General features: G+C 41.2%; 2 protein-coding genes across 13 annotated transcripts in view; one reads left to right on the top strand and one right to left on the bottom strand.

The window, feature by feature from the left end:
- LOC102148199 (WAS/WASL-interacting protein family member 3-like) overlaps positions 1–19,054 on the bottom strand; it is a 38,427-nt gene extending 19,373 nt beyond the window's left edge. For 2 of the 7 annotated variants that reach the window (XM_070238126.1, XM_070238125.1), the window contains exons 1-3: positions 18,295–19,054; positions 16,915–17,013; positions 4,699–4,946 (exon numbers count right to left, since the gene is read on the bottom strand). In XM_070238126.1, the coding sequence (XP_070094227.1) occupies positions 18,401–19,018 (618 nt within the window). In that variant the 5' untranslated portion in view covers positions 19,019–19,054 and the 3' untranslated portion in view covers positions 4,699–4,946; positions 16,915–17,013; positions 18,295–18,400. The other 5 variants (XR_002800762.2, XR_011427024.1, XR_011427023.1 and 2 more) reach the window with 5 other exon arrangements.
- Positions 18,337–20,625, top strand: part of ANKRD28 (ankyrin repeat domain 28) — a 200,663-nt gene continuing 198,374 nt past the window's right edge. The window contains exon 1 of one of the 6 annotated variants that reach the window (XM_023620897.2): positions 18,337–18,475. Coding sequence is in view for 1 of the 6 variants with exons in the window: in XM_023620894.2 (XP_023476662.1) it covers positions 18,449–18,475 (27 nt within the window). In the remaining 5 variants the exon portion in view is untranslated. The remainder of the gene's footprint in view (positions 18,476–20,625) is intronic. The other 5 variants (XM_070238115.1, XM_023620895.2, XM_070238116.1 and 2 more) reach the window with 5 other exon arrangements.

Below are 20,625 nucleotides of genomic sequence, written 5' to 3' on the forward strand. Positions count from 1 at the left end.
TCCTTAGGGAAGCAAATGTTAAGATAGTTTGACAGTAGCAGCCATGTTTTCCAAAGATAAGACATTATATACAGTGATTCACACCTGTTCTCCATCTTTTCCTTTTTATACTCTCACCCTCCAGGCAAATGAATACCCAGATAATTTGTCTTGAATATATCACACAAATTTGAAATAGCTTTGTGAATTGTTGTTTGCATGGGCAGATGTGTCTACAGTATTATTGCACCTTTTATTTTTTTCATTCTCCAATTATACTTTAAAATACACTTACATTGCCAAAGCATTAGTATAATTCTATCATTTTGAATTTCTTATTTGACTCATATACAGGCAGCCCTCACTTTGCATGGCAGTGCAGGAGCATAAAAATGATCATGCAAGCTGAAACTGTGCAAAGCAATCTTAATAACCAATAGGAAAAATTACAACCGTTCCATAGAAATGTTTGCCAAAATATTAAAAACTCTGACTTCCATTTATAAGTGTATAGAGAGAGTTTAAAAATGGTAAAACGAATATTTATTTGGTAGATTGTTATTTAAAACATTTGACACATTGATAAAATGTTTTCTTTGTAAAAATTTTATCAAAAGTAGTTTGAACAGTGCTTACCTTCAGAGCATCTTTTCTAATGCCTTGGTAAATTGTCATAGCCTTTCTAAATTTAGATCAGCTTCCAACATTTTATCCTTTCCATTTTCAGTGAAATATCTTGAGAGTTCCTTTAATGTGAAATTTTTGCCAGTGTCATTTCCTCTGGGACACCATCCTTTTTGTCACCCCACTCATTTATGTTGACAAATTTGCCTTCTGGCTGCATAAAGTTTCTTGAATAGCAGCAGTGTCAACATTCTCAATATAGAAACATATATATTATTTGCAGCCAAAATAATCCTGATACAGGAATTATTATTACTATTATTGTTGGAAATTCCATACAAAAACTTCCTGATGAGTTCTAAATCAGAGATAGTGGTAGAATTTGAAGAGAACTGTTCAAACCTCGGAGCCTGCCTCTGGAAAAGTAGAAAAACATGTCATACGAATTCTCCCATCGTATTAAATATTGACTTCCTAAAATGCCATTGTTCTTCTCCAGCTCTCTCTTGTGCACCACACACCTTCTGGATTCGTATTAGAACCTATCTACTCTTCTTGGAAAAAGAAAAGAGGGGCATGAGGCCAATCAAATTCATAAGACACTGATTTACAAATCAGAAGGACAGTTTATTGACTTGAATTAGAAATCAAACTATAAATGTGCACCTGTTATTAAGTGGGAATCTGCATGGTGTGATGAAGAAAATCGGTCCTTGGAGTCAGGCAGACCTAGTTTTGCTCCATGGCTGCATCTCTCACTAGCTACACTGCTTCTTGCAGTACTCTGTTGATAAGGACATTGATGCCATGTCTGGGATCAGTAGGAAAAAAGTCCTGATTAGTTAACTATGTCTGAAACAGTCAAGGCAGGGGAAGCGGGAATGGCTAGTATTGGTATGTATTGTTATGCGTTCTAGTTTTCACTAACCAATGCATTTTCTCTTGATAGGAAAGTCTATTTTCTAAAATTGAAAAATTGCTTTGTGAATATGGACAAAAAAGATGTTTACTGTGTGATCTTTATGGCTAGTATCATTGAGCTATCTTCACAATATAAACACAAATGACTCATGAATTAGAAATGACAATTTGTGGTTCTGGACACCCACTCTCCTGCTCAGAACTGGAGGAAAAACTAGTAGAACGTTGTCTCCTACCCACCCTCCATTTTATATACACCTTATAGACCAGTGCTGTCTGATGGAAATATAATGCAAGCCATATATGTGAGCTACATATTTTAAATTTTCTACTGGCCATATAAACAAAGTAAAAAGTGGGGCCGGCCCTGTGGCTGTGAAGTTTGCGCACTCTGCTTCAGTGGCCCAGGGTTTCACAGTTTGGATCCCAGGTGGGGACATGGCACCGCTCATCAAGCCATGCTGGGGCGGCATCCCACATAGCACAACCAGAGGCACTCACAAGTAGAATATACAACTATGTACTGGGGGTGCTTTGGGGAGAAGAGACAAAAAAGAAGATTGGCAACAGATGTTAGCTCAGTGCCAATCTTAGAAAAAAAAACTCTGACAGAGCTATTAAAAAAAAAAGAAAAAAGTGAAAAGAGAGGATTTTACAAAAATTTTATCATACAGTTTTATTATCTATTATACCTTGTCCTACATAGTCTCACTCTCAGAGGATAATCGTTATATTTAGCTATTGACCCCAGGTATCTCTGGCCAAGGATTAGTATCTCAGAGCAGGAGACTGGGGCCTGGTTCCCCCAAACCTTAGATCTCTCCAGTCTGCTCTAGAGGCAGACAGCAGCTGCCCAGCCTGGCGTCTGTGGTTCTCTTTGTGGAGCACTGGTCTCTCCACAACCACTGCTCTGTCAGGCCGTCAGCCAAGCAAAACTATTTTTCTGCCTTGGATTCTCTCAAAATTTCCCCCATAATCAGAATTTATTTTTATTTGGACAAAGGACAAGCTTCCTGTTCCTTCTTTAAACTGCATTTGTGGAACACTTACTGGTTTTCTCTAAACCAGCGGTTCTCAAACTTGAGTGAGCATCAGCATGACCTGGAGGGCGTGTTAAAACACAGGTGACCGGCCCACCTCCAGAGTTTCAGATTCAGCAGGTCTGGGGTGGGGCCGGAATATTTGCATTGCTAAAAGCTCCCAGGGGATGGCCAGGCTGTTGGTCCAGGGATCAGACATTGAGAACCACTGATGCATGTCATTCATTTCAGTGAGGAAGAAGATGAGAGGCTTGGGGTATTTGAAAGTGAAAAGCATCATGTTACATCTTTCATCCAAAGTAAGCTGGACCCAATTCTGTGGTTATTCTTCGCCCAGAACCAGCATCTTAGCATGCTGCAAAACCTCCTTTTCCAGGATTTCTCCCTCAAACTCCTGCTAGAGGCAGAGGAACTAGGCCCCTCCTCTGTCCTTCCATAGACCTGTGTTACAGCCCTCTACTGTTCTATGGTGTGTAAGCAACTGGGCGTGCATGGTGACCGTCATGTGCAGCAGGGCTGGGTACCTCTTTCGGCTAGCAGCAGCCTCTCCCTAACACCACAACTTCTCCGAATAGTACTTGATCAAAGAGTGTTGAATCATTGACCGAATGAATGATAGATGTTTGGAAGAGAAGAAGGAGACTATTCACATGTTAGTTAAAATTTTTCCTAAGTGTAAGAGATAACAATGACACAGGAAATTATTAAACAAAAACAACAAAAACATTTGGACCTCCTGAGAGCTCATTATAACTTTAAAATCACAGGCTGTCAAGCACACACAGTTCTAAATATTCATCATGGTTTTACAGGTACAACTTCCATTTGACATGGATGCTGTTAATTAGAGTGATGGACCCAAAGTGTGGTATTACGAAGAAAATGGATTCAGTGCCCTTAAAAACCTGAGTCACAGAGGCCATTCTTTTTTATTTTGGAAAATTTCAAATATATACAAAAATAAAGACGACAATATAATGAATCTTCATGAACCAATCATCCAGATTCACTAATTGTCAACTCATAGCCAATTTTGTTTAATCTGTAACTTCACCCACTTCACCAATCTATGTAATTCTTTTGAAACAACTCCCAGCATCATATCATTTCATCTATAAAAAATTTCAGTGTGTATCTCTAATATATGAAGATTCGTTTAAGAATAAAACCACACTATCATTAGCACACCTAAATAATAATTCCTTAATGTCATCGAATATTCACCCAGTGTTTAAATTTTCCCATTGTTTTATAAACTTTTTCAGTTTATGTATTCAAATCAGAATACAAATAGGTTCATAAATTGCAATTGGTTGATATGCCCAAAGTCCCTCTTTCCAATCACTAGGTTCCTATTCCATCTCTTTTTGTTTTCTTCAAACTTTTCTTGTTAAAGAAACCAGGTTGGTTGTTCTATAAAGTTTCCTACAATCTGGAGTTTGTAGATTATATTCCTGTGGTATCATTTACCCCATTCCCTCCCTCCACTTATAGGTAACAATTTCTTTTGAAAATTTTGTATTTTATCCTTTCATTTAAAAAAGTTAAATAGTAGCATATCATACACACTTTTCTCTGCCTTGCTTTTTTCATTCAACCTTATGTCCTGGTGATCACTCCATGGTAGTTTACAGAGAGTCCCCATTCCTTTTTCATAGCTGCATATTACTCCATCATGTGGATGTGACACAGCTTGTTTCACCAGTCCCCTGCTGATAGACATTTGAGTTGTTTGAATTTTGTTGCTATTACAAATAGTGCTGCAATGCACAGCCAATACACCTCTTTGTATTATCGCCAGGGGATCTTTCAGATAGATTCCTAGAAGGAAAATTGCTGAGACAAAGGATAATTGCATCTGTAATTTTGCTAGAAATTGCAGAAGCTCTGTTTTTAAATGCAACGTATTTCTAGAAGTTTTGTCATAAAATGGACCCTGAAACAGATTCTATTTTAGTTATCTATTGCCATATAACAAATCACCCCTAAAAGCAGTGGCTTAAAACAACAACTATTTATCATTTCTCATGATTGGGCAATTACGGTGGGGCTCCTCAGAGTTGCTCCATGTGGTTGGCTGGAACAGCTTAGCTGGGGCTGGAGAAGTCAAGATGGCTTTACTCATGTTTCTTACCTCAGGTGAAGTGGCTGGAATGGTTGGGTGCTGGCTAGGCTTCTCTCTCTCCATATGGTCTTACATCATCCAGAAGTCCAAGCTTCTTAAAAATGGTGTCCAGATTCCAAGACAGTAAAACTGGAAGTTGCAAGGCTTCTTAAGGCCCAGACCCAAAAGTCAAATGACATCACTTTACTGCATTCTGTTAGCCAAGGCAAGTCTCAAGGCCATCCAGACTCAAGGGGAAGGGAAACAAACTGCATGTCCTGTTGGGAGGAACAACACCCACATATAGAGATAAAAGAAACTGTTGGTGGCCATCTTTGCAGACAATCTACCACAGATCCCAAACTGCATATATGCATCTTATACAGACCATAAGTGTATACCCTGTTCTTATCTACTGCAGTATTCACAGGATCTGTGAAAACGGTCCATAAAGATGGTGAGACGTGAAACACCTCTTTATACCGCTGTGTTAACTGTGTGTAGTGGTAAAGCTCAAGGGGATCCAAAGTGGAGACAACATCTAACAAGGAAAAGGGAGAAAGTCTTGCTTTGAGGCAGGGCATTTGATTACCTATCTAGAACATAAATCTATCAACAGTTATTGTATTCATTCATTCTATTTGTGTTTATTCAAGAACACTGCTCCAAGCTCAAAGAGTACAGTGGTGAGCATAACAGACAAGGTCCTAGCCATTGTGGTACCTACCTTCTAAATGGGGAAATGCAAAACATGATAAGGGATAGAAAGATAAATAAGAGAATATCCTGCCCTTGAAGAAGTTACAATGTAGTTGAAAGTGGAGATGATAAGCAATCATGACCTAGCTAGACTCAAACAGAGATAATGGAAAGACAAACACACTTTGTATAAGTGGAGGGAAACAAACACAGATGAGAGCACCTGCTCTGCGCTATAACACCACAGGAATGTCTGCAGAGGTACAGACAGTAATGAGGAATAGAGCAGTTCAGAGGAAAATGGAGGAAAGGCGGGACCACTGTGGCCTGGGGGAGTCAGGGAAGATTGCATGATGGGAGAGAGGCGTGATGGGGACAAGAGTCTTTCCCTACATATCTGATGACTTATTGGCAAGTCCCAGAGGCTGCTGTGTGATTAAAGGTTCTCACTAACATGGCTTCCCTCCAAGATGGCCTCGTACTACTTGCTGAGAGAGGGAGAAAGAGAAAATGGTGTTTTAAAACTGACTGATTGACCTGGTAGGTAAGGCAGTTCTACATAAAATATCATATTATTCAAAGAATCATATTATTCAAGAATCAAAAGTCTTATGACAGATGTTCAAGGCTTAGTCCTCGGCTCTTATATCTACATGCTCTCCCTGGGTGATCTCAGTCTTGTGGCTTTACATAGCATCTAAATGCCAAAGACCCAGCTGTGACATCTTGCCATACTCATATCTCAACCATTTAATGTACATATCCACTTGGAAGTCTAATAGGTACCATAAACTTCACATGGCCTAAAGTAAATCCTTGATTTTCCCTGGAAAAACTGTGCTCCTCTTCCAGTTTCCCTTTCAGTTAGTGACACCACCAGCACCAACTGGAATCTTTCTTGACTCCTCTCTTTTTCTAACACCCCACATCCAGCCAATCAGCTTGTCCTATTGTTCTACCTTCAGAATGGACCTCAAATTCGACAACTTCTCAACACATACTCCCCTGCACCAAGCTACCATCACCTCTCACCTCCTAACTGAGCTCTTGCTTCCTCTCATGCTCCCTTCAGTCTCTTCCCTACACAAGTGCCAGAGTAAGCTTTTAAAACTAAAAATAAGGTTGTACAATATCCCTCATTAAAATCCTCCAATGGCTTATTACAGCAATTAAATTAAAATTCAAACTTCTAACCTTGGTTTACAAGGCCCTACATTAACCTAGCCCCTGACTCTTGCTTCAACCTCACCTTATGTTACACTTTTCCACCCTTCCAACTCTCCAGTCACAATGGCCTTCTTTATCTTTCTTAAACATACTGAATTTGTTGCTCCCTTGAAATTTTACATTGCTCCCCTGCCCCTGCATCTTTGTATGGCTGAAAACTCCCAATTTTTTAGGTCTCAGTTCAGATGGCACCGCCTTAGAGAGACCTTTTCTGATAACCCTATCTAAAGAAGCCCACAGTTAAAATTCACCAGCCAAGGCACAGAAGGCACAGTGATGGGTATAACAAAGTCCTAGGTCTTGTGGTATGGACATTCTAAATGGAGGGAATGCAGACCATGGTAAGGGACATACTGTTACTCTGTTTTATATTCTTCATAGCATTGATCATACTCTGAAAAATATCTAACATTCATTTTCTTATTTATGTCTATCTCCCCCATTCAGTATACATTAGCAAAGGGAGATAGGACAGGGCCCTTAGCTATCTTGCTCTCCACAATACTTCTAGCCTTCACAATGGTGCCTAGTATATAGTTGGATCTCAACGAGCATTTGTTAACCATACGACCGAATTGCTTGCATATATTAAAAAATATAGCAGTAACGTTACAGTTATAAAGGAAGAAGTTGTTATAGAGGAAAAACTGTTTACATCCCTTTACCCCAATTATATCCTTCTAAACCTTGACTTCCAATCCCACCCTGACATTATGCTGATGTCAAGGGTTATTGGACCCACTCATTACATTTGCCACCAGGGAAATGCATGTCAGCCTAATTACTCCAGAGTGACATACAATTCCTAGAGGGCAACATACCTCTTTGCTTCCTCCATTATCGAATGGCTTTTATGGGGCTTGGATCAGACAACCACCACGACTCTCAACTTCCCTTCCTTCCCTCTCATCTGATTTTACATTATCTCTGACAGTCAGGATGTGATAAGTCTACTGTGTTTAGAGTTCAGATTTCTGAACACAATTTTCAACATACGGTAGGCTAGAACTACATATTTTAGGCAAAATATATTCTTTCAGGGCTGTTAAATGTCGGTGTCCCAGTTATGGGTTCTGATGGTATTTTCTTTGCTCTTTCACATAAGCAATCATGACCCAGCTGGAAGTAAATAGAGATAATGAAAAAATAAACACAACTTTGTATAAGTGGAGGGAAACAAACAAGATTAGGGCACCTATTCTGTACTGTGTATGTTCTAATACAGACAACAATGAACTTGACTTAACAGTCTAATGCTGGACAAATTATGTAGTTCTTCATGGTTCAATTTCCTCTTTCTTTAACATCTGGATAATCGTGCTTATTCTTCCTAACTTCTTTGTGAAATGTGTATTATTTTATATCATAGAATTAAAGAATGTTGGGCCCTGAGGTATGTTGAGAATCATCCAATCCATATCCAAATGTGGAAACTGAGGCCTGGTGAGGTTAAGCGATTTACTCAAGCTCACAGCTAATTACTGGCAGGGCTGGAACTAGAACTCAGATCTTCCGACCTTTAGGTCAGTGTTCTTTCTGCTTCACCGTACTGCAGTGTTGGCCCTGTTGTTTAGTGTTTCATGGGTGTATGCATTATCTTCAAGTTACCACATATACTTCTTGAGGACGGTGATAATAATTTTTCTCTCCCACAGCTGGTCATATATAAATACATATTTATTAAATGAAGGAATAGTCTACCATCATTCCATAGCACCCACTGCCCCTCCCTCTTGCAATCATCTGTAACTTTCCAGTTATTTCTCCCATTCGTTAAAAATTTTAGCACCTGGCTCACTGTCTTTCTCTCCACGTGACTCCAGTTATTCTTGGGGACTTCAACAAGCTCATAAATCACCCATCTGACACTCTGGCCACTCAGTTTCCTGAACTCCTCACCTTCGATGATCTTTTTCTCCTCCCCACCTCAGCTACCCATATCCATGCTCATACACCCTAACTCTAAATCTTGATTTTAAGCATTCCATTATTTGACTACCACCTCCTGTCTTCTAGTTCACCTATTCTAATACCCCCACTCCACATTCTCCAGCCCCATCAGAAACTCTGAGCCTTTGGCCCCATCAGTTTTTCACTGTCCTTCCTCTCCTCACTCTCTTCTTCGTCTAGCCTAGATTCTCTGGTCCATTACTGTAATCACTCCTTTGTGTACATTCTCAACTCCCTTGCCATTTCCTTTCTCCATCTTTCTCGCCTGGAAAAACTCCAATCCTGGTTAAAGCCAACTCTCTGACTACCCTGTCCCTACCCACAAGCAGTGGAACAGACCTGGGTAAAACAGTCACAACTGAGCTGACTGTTTAAACTTATGATCACAAATTATAGGAGGGCCCTCAGCAGTGCCCAGTCATTCATTCCCTTAGTCAACCCTGTCTCACTCTTCTAGACTTTCTCTCTCTTTAAAACCCATACTCTTGATGTCTGGTCCTCACTCTTACCTGATACTCCCACCTACCGACACACTGGGAAAAAAATAAAATTAAGGAAAAGAGAACTGCCAGCATCTTTTCCACTAATCTTATCTTCCTCACTCTTCCAATCTCCATGCTTTAAAATGGAGGAAGTGTCCATGCTCTTAATTATGGCTAAACTCTCTGTTGAGAGACCATTCTCCACGTGTCTCTCACATTTCTTTTGTTTTAGGCTACTTATCAAGGGTATTTGTATGGTGAACAGCTTTGGAAGATAAGATAGCGTCTCCCTATGGAACAAACATCAGGATGCTTACTGTCCACTAAAATAACGTCTCCCTCTGGAGCAAAGGACAGGTAGGTGTGTTTATTGCCCAATATCAAAGATTCAAGTACACTAAGCTCAGATTTCTTCACTTGTAATGCAACCCGCTGCATGTGCAGGTGTCACCTGGCCCTCTTCACATTGCTCTGTAGGAATTGAGGTTCAGGAAACTGATGCAAGGAAATTCTGATATTCTGGCTACTGCTAATGCTATGAGAAATGAAATCCACTGTCTCTGACCCAGGAGTCTCATGTATTCTGCCAGCATCCATGAAATTGTGACAGGCTAACTTGTTAGCATACAAGTAGGATAAAAATCTCAGACATTTGAGAGTTCTTGACACTCTACTTCTGAAGTGCATCTCATTTCCTCTTGCCTCCTCAAGGACTTTGCTCCTGTAGGTATGTACTCCCTCTTTTGCATCAATTTTCCCCCTTCAACTCTATCACTGCTCAGCCTATATATGTGATGTATATGATGTATATATGCAGTATCTCCCAGCTTAAAAGACAAAAACAACTTCCCTTGGGCTTCTCATCCCTCTCCATCTACTGCCCCATTTTGTCTACTGCCCTTTACAACAAGACTCCTTGAAAAAGTTGTATTTATTTCTCATTCCAATCAGATTTTTAATTATACCGTTTTCCTGAAACCCTTCCTAAGGTTGTTCAGCAACCTCCATATGGTCTAATCTAATGGTCAGTTCTTGTTTCTCTTTTTATTGGACTTAGCAGCATTCAACCAGTTGACTACTCTTTCCTGAAACTCATTTTCTCTTGGTTTCTGGTTTTTCCTAGCCCACTCAATCTCCTTTGCTGGCTTTTCCTACTCTACTGAGAAGATTATATAGTTTTCGTCCCTTATTCCATTAAGATGGAATATTAATTGATTTTCAGATGTTAAACTAATCTTGTATTCCTGAAATAAATCCAACTTGGTCATGGTATAAAATTCTTTTTTTATGTTGCTGAATTTGATTTGATAATATTTTGTTAAGGATTTTTGCATATTTGTTCATGAGGGATATTGATCCATAGTTCTCTTTTCCTGTGATATTTTTGCCTGGCTTTGGTGTCAGGATAATACTGGCCTCATAAAATAAGTTGGAAAGTGTTCTCTTCTTTGTTTTCTGAAAGAATTTGTGAAGCATAAGTAATACTTCTTCGTTAGACATTGGACAGAATTCACCAGTGAAGTCATCTGGGCCTTTTGTTTGCATGATTCTAAATTACTAATTCAGTATTTTTACTTGTTATAGGTTTATTCAGATATCTTGTTTTTTCTTGAGTCAGTTTTGACCATTTGTGTACCTCTGGAAATTTGTCCATTTCATCTAAGTAGTTTAATTTATTGGTATTAAGCAGTTGATAATATTCTCTTATAATCCTTTTAATTTCTGTAGGGTTGGTATCAATATCCTTCTTTCTTTTCTGATTTTGGTAATTGGTGCCTTTCATCCTGTTTTCTTGGTCAATCTAGTTAAGGATTGGTCAATTTTGTTAATCTTTTCAAAGGACCAACTTTTAAAAAAATTTTTTCTGTATTGTTTTTCTGCTACAGTATTTATTTTTTCATTCCTTCTGCTTGCTTTGGGCTTAGCTTGCTTTTTGTTTTCTAGTTTCTTAAGGTGGAAGCTCAGGTTTTTGATTTAAGACCTTTCTTCTTTTCTGATATAGGCATCTAAAATTATACATTTCTCTCTAAGCACTGCTTTAGATGCATCCCATAAAATTTGATGTTGTACTTTTGTTTCTATTCAGTCCAACTTATATAATTTCCCTTGAGATTTCTTCTTTGACTCATGGGTTATTTAGAAGTGTGTTGCTTAATTTCCAAATATTTGGTGTTTTCACAGATTTCTTTCTGTTATGGACTCTAATTTAATAATACTGTGCTTAGAGGGCATACTTTGTACAATCTCAATCTTCTTTATTTTATTAGGAATTGTTTTGGGCTACAGCATGTGGTCTATCCTGCAGAATGTTCCATGTGCATTTGAAAGGAAACGTGTATTCTGCAGTTATTGGGTGGAGTGTTTTATAAACATTAGTTGGTTGATAGTGTTGTTAAAGTCTTCTATAAGTGTTCTATCAATTCTTGAAAGTGGAGCATTGAAATCTCTATTATTGACTATCTATTCCTCCTTTCATTTCTGCCAGTTTTTGCTTCATATATTTTGGGGGTTGGTTCTTAGATGTATATATATTTAAAATTGTCATACTATCTAGATATATTGACCTTTTTTCAAAAATGTCTCCAGTAATATTTCTTGTCTTAAAGTTTATTTTATCTGATAGTAATGTAGGTACTCTAGGTCTCTAATGGTTACTGGTCGCATACTACATCTTTGCCATTCTTTACTTTTTTTTTTTGCTGAGGAAGATTTGCCCTGAACTAACACCTGTTGCCAGTCTTCCTCTTTTAGCTTGAGGAAGATTCACCCTGAGCTAACATCTGTGCCAATCTTCGTCTATTCTGTATGTGAGTTGCTGTCACAGCATGGCCACTGACAAGTGGTGTAGGTCTGTGCCCAGGAACTGAACCTGGGGTGCTGAAGTGGAGTGTGCTGAACTTAACCACTAGGCCATGGGGCTGGCCCCCATCGTTTACTTTCAATCTACTTATATCTTTGAATCTCAGGTGTATCACTTTTAGGCCTGGGACAAACAAGTGAGTCTTGCTGCTTTATTCAGTCTGATAATATCTGCCCTTTGAGTAGAGTGTTTACTCTAATTGCATTTAATGTACTGTTACAGAATTTCTTTTGCCATTTTGACAGTTGTTTTCTCTATGTCTCATGTCTTTTTTCTTTCAAAGAAGTAATGGAATCACGAAGTGCCAATATATTTGGAAACTATGTAAACAACTTCTCACTAAATAAAATATGCAAAATACAGAAAAACAGAAAAAAATGACTCAAACTTGTGTCATTCAAACATAACTTCATTTAATATTGTGGTATATTTTCTTCCAGCCTTTTAAAAATTTTTTCTATTCAGATTTTTGCTTGCTTGTTTTTTTTTTCTGTTTATATCATACTGTGTATACAGTTGTTGTATATTTTTATCTTAGCAGTCTGTAACATGCATTTTCCATGTATATCCACCACAAAAGAGCCGTCACGAGCAGAGGGATACCTGAAGCAGTTAAGCAGAGATTCTATCAGAAGAGCCTTTGACTAAATGAAATGGTTCTGAATGACCCTGTTATTGAAATAACTGCCCTTGTCAAAAAAAATGTATATGTTGGAGGGTTGGTTTGGAAGACAGGGTGTCTGAGAAGCACCTGGCCAGCAAGAGTTTTGGTTACATACATGATTTTTAGCTTCCTTGTTTGTGAAACAGGACAAAGGAAAGGCACTTTCTTCAGTATGTTTGGTAAAACTCACCTGTAAAACGGCTGTACTTTAGTGTCTTGGAAAAGTGGTGTGGACCGTTTTTTACTATTGATTATGTTTGCATGTGTGTGCATATACATAATCTCACATGATATCAAACTTATTTGTTTTATGGTATTCTAACCTTTTATTTGCTTGTCTATTAGTCTTTGATGCTGCATTTACCAATTTCTCTATGTAGTTCCATTAAGTTTTGCTCTTTGTGGTTAAGCGCACACAAGTTCATGAGTGCGTGATGACTGGATGTCTTCCTGGCAGATAGTTCCTTTTACAATGACCACATGTCACCTCTTTATCTCTATCAATCCTTCTTGCCTTAAATTCTATGTCTGATATTAATGTTATTAGATGAACAATTTTTAGGTTAGTATTTTCTTGGTATATTTTTAAATAACTTTTCCCCAAATGTTCTGGTAATATGCTCTAACCATCTATTTTCAAACAGCCTATAGCTGGGTTTCTTTTTTAAAAATCCAGTCTAAAAATGCGTTTGTTGTATTGTTGATGTTTTTTAATAGACAGGCCTAATCCATTTATATTTATTGTAATTAATAATATACTTGGACTTCTCTCTACAATCTTGAGTTTCTTATTTCCATACTTTCCATTTACTTTTCTTTTTCTTCTTTCTTGCCTGCTAATCCAGTAACTAAGTGTTCTCTAGGTAATTTTTTTCCTCTATAGGTTTGGAAGTTACAAATTCTATTTCTCTTATTTCGGTGAATATCCTTCAATGTTTAATATGTGTATCAGTAACAGACTGTCATATGCAAGGCTGCCATAATCTTTTAAATAGCCTTTCTATACTTGGGAGAATTCCCTGGTTATAGATCCCAACTCCCTAGTATAAAATTCAGAACTCAAATTTCCTGCCCCCCTTGCAGTTAGGATGCAGGCCTATGACAGAGGCTCTGCTAACCAGAAGCACCCCTGGAAATTTGAGGAATGTGAGGATACAAGCTCTGTATATAGCTTCTATTTTCCTGGTGCAGGTAGAGGCAGAGGCTCTCAGTTTGTGGAGGTGGCAGTGGTTTCAAGGTCAAATTTCTGACACAGAATTAGGATTGATGCTGACAGCAGGAGCAGATGAAGAAAAGCTGAGCTTCTGGCATTTGGTGCTTGATGGAAACAGCAGCAATATCGTTATCATGCCAGTTGCTTAGTGTGATCTAGGGCACTCTCTTTTTTAGCTCTCGCAACGACTCTAGGAGCTGTTGAATATCAATTTAAGAAATGCTTGCTTGGATTCTGTTTTTTGCCACAAAGACCCTTAACCAATATAAGTTGTCAAAGTCTAAGGTCGAGGAATATTTCACTCCAGAATGAAAGGAGTCTAGTCTTTGAATCAGAACTCCCTTCTGCCATCATCTACCATATTATTAAGGGCTAATATTTTTATTTCACCTAGTTTTAAATTTCCAAAATCTGGCACTTAAAAAAAACTACTACTAATTTAGATTAACCAAGATATTTGCTAACTTATTTGTTTATCCTTCCTTTTCCCATCTCACTTATTCCTCTTGGGTTCAGCTTCTTTCTTATTGGAGTAAATTCTTTAGAATTTTTTCAATAAACATCTGTGAGTCCTAAATTTTGAAAATGTGTCTATTTTGTTCTTCCTCTTGAAAGATGGGTTAGTGAGGTATAGAATTCTAGTTTCTCAGTTAGGGACTCTCAAAACTTTGAGGATATTTTCCATTGTCTTCTATAACTTGTTGCTGATCAATCTGCTGATAGGATGGTCATTCCTTTCAAGATAATTTGACTTTTCTCAATGGCAACTTTTAACATTTTCTTATTGTGTTTGGTATTCTGTAATTTCGCTACTATGTACAGGTCTCAATTTTAGAAATTTATTCTGCTTGAGCCTTAGCATCTTCTGAGAACTCATGTTTTTCTTCAAGTCTGAAAAATTCTCACACATTATCTCTAGGGATATTGCCTCTCCTTCATGATCTATTTTCTCTCCTCCAGAAACTCTTTTAGATGTCTATTGGGTCTTCTAATTCTATCCCCTAGGTCTTGGAACTTGTCTTTGCTGCTTTGGCAGTTTATTATACGCATTTTCCACTATTTCAGGCTCTTCATAAAAATCATTTTATAATATAGGGATTATCTGGCTCAAAAATCATCAGTAGTTGTCTACCTCCTACCACATAAGCTACTCTTCTGGCTTTCAAGGCCCTCATGCATTCAGGCCCTGCCATTGATTAGTTGGGTAACTGTGGGCACGTACTTTATTCGGGCCCCAGTTTCCCAACACAAAGAGGTTATTGAGGTTATTGCACAACTTAAATGAGGTAAAACATACAAGGTGCTGACAAGTACCTAAAATAGAGTAGCACAGTAAATAAAACTTGGTGTGGTTGCCTAGCCCACAGCAATTTCCCTGCTGGTCACCTCTATACGGCATCTTTCTTCCCATCATTTTAGACATGAATTCTGAATGAATCTGTGATCAATCCTAAGACCTTGCTTCCCTGGTTTTAGTGACTGGCTGAGAATGTGCACATGAGTATAGCCCAACGGATTAGTCATTCCTCAAGACTTTTAAACTTTGGAGCTTCCTTTACGACTGCAGAGTACTTACAATGTGAGTAGAGCTGCCAGCTGTAGTCAGAGAAAATGAAAGAGACATTTAGAAAAGGGGGGGAGATGGGGTAGGAGAGAAAGAGATTATTGACACCATTTAAGTTCCTGGCCTCACTGGCTTTGATGATATTGGACTTTTCAATACTACACATTCCTTTAATATTTGAATATTTTATAGTAGGCAGGAAAAACCTTATAATAAAGACTTAAAAAATATTATCAGAATTTGAACATGAATCTTATTTCATTTTATTGCTCAACTATATAGCTTTTCATTCCTATTTTTCAGAAAAATTGTTACCTTCTCTTTACCTATGGAAATGTAGTTGTTGTAATAATAGCATTAAATCTGAATGGTCCTACAGAGTTCCTACAGCCTTTCATATCATTATGTTGTTTGACTGTGTGAGATGAGCAGACCAGGTAATGTTAAGCTTAGTTTTTACAAATGACAAAATTAAGATTCAAATTAAATGGTGTTCCGGATGGAGAAAGATGAGAACCCTCCTAGGGGTTAAGCATCTTCTATCAGGCGAGCTTGGAGCCTACTATTTGCAAGGTTGTCAGAGATGGTGCATTACAAAATATTTTCATTAATCGTTGTTAATTAGAAAGTTTCAGAAAAGCCTTGAAAAATGTCATTAGCTCAGTCATAAAACCTATTAAAACGCATACTCGGTCTACAATTTAAATTCACACTCTCAGATGCACTTGTTTTCCCAAAACTTAACCTTTGCCACATTCCTAATGAAGCTCTTGTTGTGCTTTTAAATTCTAGAATTTTAACCTGTAGAAAATATTATTGGGGGTGGGGTGGGGGAGAAGGGGATGTACTAATTCCTGGCTAGACATTCAGTGCTTAACACGCTCACGTATGAATGAGGGTAAATTCTTATACCCCTTGACTAAGATAGAACTCTATATAGGGCATAGCACATGGGTAACTATTTATGAAGGTAACTTGTAATCACAAAGACCCCCTAGTAATATTATCACAGCACCTCTATTTTGGAGAACTCAAATGCTCTCACATTAACTTATTCACCCTCACTGAACCGACAAGCAGAGGCTGGGCGACAAACAGTATCTGCTGGAATTGATGAAGTAAAGGGGAGTGAGGTACTGAAGATAAATGCAAAGCAAGAGTAGTTTGCCTTCCTTTTTAGCCTCAGCATGACTGTTACCTCGCAGTAATGAGAATCCTTCCATTTTAAGTAGAAAATATAATTTACAAAGATGAATGCAATTTTAGATAAGAAATTGTTTTTATAAGATCAAGGCATTGATACGTCAAAGAATATTGGAAGGATCATACCATTGGTTAATTGGCAGTGGTTTTCATTTTGCACTCTGATATTTTCATTTTTTATGGGGATAAAAGATAAGCTTTTGTTATAAGTGCAGCATTAAAATAAACGGACAGTCCTGGCACAGGTCCCTTTTCTGACTGCCATTAGACTCAAATCGATCCTCTAAATAAAGTCTGTCCCAAGAGACACAATTTGATGTAGAGAAAAGGAGACTTTTAAAAATTGAGCCTGACGTCACACATTTGCGTTCTAACCATCTGTACCTTTTATTAACCAGAGGCTGGAGCCGCCCGGGCGGATAGACACAGGCGCACCACAGTCTTCTCCCACACAAGCCTGGAATGGTAACAGTGTGCGGCTGCCTAAGAAAGAAAAGCCGTTTCAGAGCTGTGGGGTGGCGTGGGGGCGTGTATAGCAGGGTGAGGGAGTCATTCCTCTTCTCTTCCATCCGAGGATGCTATTTATTGGAAATCCAGCAAATCTTTTTTTTTAATTGATTTCTCTCGAGTGGGAGGCAAAACCCTTCAGATGCGAAAGAAGAAAGGAAAAAAAAATATGCAAGCCTGGCAGGAGGATTTTGCAGAGAACCACAGCCTTGCTTCGGATTGAGACTGCGGGCAGAGAAAAGCTCGGGCGTCCTCAACCTGTTTGGCTGCAAAGACGCCGCCTTTCCGCCCCGAGTGCCAGCATCGGCCCCATCCCCCACGGTTGCAGTCCCCGGAGGGCAGCAACCCCCAAGCTTCACCTCTCCCATCCTTCTGTGCCTCCTCCAACCTACTCAAGTCCGGAGGGGCGTGTGCCGGGGAGGGGCACTCATTCTCCTACGACGTGCAAGAGCCGGCCAGTTCATGCTCCCCCTCTCCGCCTTCCTCTGGCCCTGCCCGCCATCCCCGGGAGGGCAGCAGCCTCCGGGTGACCACCTCTCACCCCATTCCTCGGCTCCTTCATCCTCCCCAAGCCCTGGGGCGCATTCTCACTCTCCCTCCACGAGCGAGTCCGGTTCGCCCCTCTCCCCTCACCGCATCCAGGAAGGCAGCAGCCCCCAGGTGCCCACCTCTCACGTCCCTTCCGGCCCCTCACCCTGGTCCTTCATCCTCCCCTGGCTGTGGGGAGCGTCTGCACTCTACCTCCACGTGCGAGCGGGGATCGCGGCCCCCCCTTCCGGGAGCCCCCCACCTCCAGCCCTGGGCTCCGCCCACCGCGCCCAGGGCGCGCGCCCCGGAGCACCTGGCCGCCCCTCCCCCGGCCCCGCGCCCCTCCCGCCTCCTCCGCCCCGCGCGCCCGCGGCTCCGCGCCCACCCCTCGCAGCTTCCTCCTCCCCGCCCCCTCCCTCTGCGGGAGGCGGGGGCCGCGGCGAGCGCGGCGGCGTGGCCAATGGGCGCTCGGCTTACTCTGGCCTCTCCCCCGCGCGGCCGCCAATCGCGGCGGGCGGTGGTGGTAATATTGTGGAGTGGAGTTTGGATGCCGCCGCTGCCGCGGACTGGAACGGCGCGGCCGCGGGGGCTGCCAGGGTGTTTCGGGAAGGGGGCGTGAGGAGGCGGCGGCGGCCGCGCGTGGAGGCAGCCGAGGGAGAGAGAGAAAGAAAGGAAGGAAGAGGGCGGGGAGTCCTCAGCGGAGGAGGCGGGACCGGCCGGGCTCCTCACCTCTCGGTAGCGGCGGCGGGCGGCCCGGGAGGCGGCGCCGCCCCCCGCCCGCAGACTCCTCAGCGCAGCCGGCCGCCGACCCGCTGGCCCCGGGCAGCGGCCGAGGCTACAGGGGCGGGAGCGGTGGGCTGGGGCGGCGGCGGAGGCGACCGCCATGGCGTTCCTCAAACTCCGTGACCAGGTAGGTGACGGGCGGCGGGGCGGGATCGCGCCGACCAGAGAGGGAGTGAGGGAGGAAGGGCGGGCGGGCCAGCGGTGTGGGCCGCCCGGACGCCCGCTCGGCGGGGTGGGTGCGAGGGAGGCGCGGTGCCTCCCCGGGGACGGGCGCTGGGCGGCCGGGGACTGCAGGCGACCCGCCTGTCAGCGGAGCCCCGGCCGGGTGAAGCCCACGTGCCGCCGGGGGGCTCGCCGCCGCCTCCGGCCGCCGCGGCGAGAGGGGCGGGTCCTGCGCTCGCCGCCCGGGCGTCCGCGGCCGGCGCGCTGCCGGGAATGCGCGTCCGCTTTCCTGCCAGGTGAGGCTCGGGCCTAACAGGTGGCTCGCCGCGGCCGAGCGGGAGCGGTGCTGGCGGCCGTGGCCTCGGGTCACGACCTTGCACGCCTGTTCGCTTCTCCGGGTAGTTCGAGGCACACGCTCTCCAGGTTCAAGGCGGTTGATTCTGCTCAGGGACTCGTTAGTCAACGTGCAAGTTCCCAGACTTCTTTTCTTTTGACGTTTGTGCACCATCTTGGTTACTTTTCTTGACTTAGGAAGAGCTGGTCAAAGAATACCTGAAGTGCCGAAAAGCGTCGTGACGCTCTCGGATCGAAAAAATACTTTGTGTCTAGGAACGAAAGCGTACCCATTATCAGAATGATTTGTACACTGGAAAACATAGGAAGATGAGTAACTAGGGTTTCAGGCAATGCAGACCCTTCCAACATTTGTATCTTTCTTTTAAGAAAAACGGAAATTAACGTGAAATTTCCCTAGTTTCTGTAGACTTCTTAGTGCTGAGGGTTTATCTTTGCCATTTGTTTTTCTGAACAGAGGGTATTGAACAGATTTGAAGGGAAGGTATCTTGCATGTGTTGGGCAGCTATTCCAAAAGTGAGCAGCCCTTTTGCAAAAGCAATGCGGAAAACTTGAGATGTATTTTTTGATATTGTCTCTTAGTGAATTTCGTACCTTAAATTCTGAATCTAAGTAGTGTCATGAATTCTCATTTCATAAATGAATTTTGTTGTATGTTTAGGCTGATGCCTGAACTCTTGTGTTATCATTTGGTATCGGGAATGTTTTAGCTGGAATTAACATCATCGGGACATGATACTTTGAAAAACCCTACGGTTTAGTCAAGTTTATACATTGTATTTCAAGTTATAGAACTGCATTGTCCAACATGATAGCCCCTTGCCACATGTGGCAACTTAAATCTAAATTAATTAAAATAAAATAAGATAAATTCAGTTCTTCCTAGCCACCTATCAAGTGCTCAGGAGCGGCATGTGGCTATTGACTTTGGTAATGGACAGCATGGATACGGAACGTTTATATTGGAAAGTTCTATGGGACGGCACTGTTAAACAATAACAGAGTGTAAACCAATTACTGCTAATTCCTGTACAGTTAACTCAGTGTTAAATGGTGTGAAACTCAGGATCTAAGTTCTGCACTAATCTTTACCAATCTAATGGCACTTTGTGCTTCCATAAGTTATAGTTGAGGTAATCATTGATTTTTGTTTTGTTTCTAGTACTATACTTTTGAAAAAGTTATTTTTGCAATTCGGATCATTGTGTGCATTAGGAATTTGGTGAACTTTTAGGAGAGCACCCCGTTTTATTCACCATCAGGTTTAAACAGAAAACAGGATTGTGTTTTCATTTGGACATAAAATCCAACCGCACCTTTGCATTTGTGTGTTTAAGAGTTGCAATTATGAAGGAATTGTGATGCTACTCCAGTTTTACACAATATCTATTCATACTCAGTGGTGATGATAATGTAAAATGTCACCTGTAAACTTGAGGCTAGTTGGACAAGTTAATGAGATGAGATAGCTCAGAGTGGGGAAAGAACATTGAGGTTTACCTCTAAACTACTGATTGGCTCATCTGGTCCCTCTTTTGGAAGACTGAGAAATGAGTTTGTTTTTGCCTAGTTTAAAGGGAATAGCTGCCTTTAGAAGTCATCTTTTAAGTTGATATTTTATTAGCTGTTAGAAATGATGGTAAAAATGAAATGGAATGCAAATACTATTTTAACCTTTCCCATCTACAGAAAAAGCAGTTCCACTAGATGAATTATTTTATTCGGAGGAAAGAAGGGGAAGATCTGGATAAGTACACAGA

Source organism: Equus caballus, chromosome 16 (genome assembly GCF_041296265.1).
Source record: "Equus caballus isolate H_3958 breed thoroughbred chromosome 16, TB-T2T, whole genome shotgun sequence".
NCBI classification, from domain to species: domain Eukaryota; kingdom Metazoa; phylum Chordata; class Mammalia; order Perissodactyla; family Equidae; genus Equus; species Equus caballus.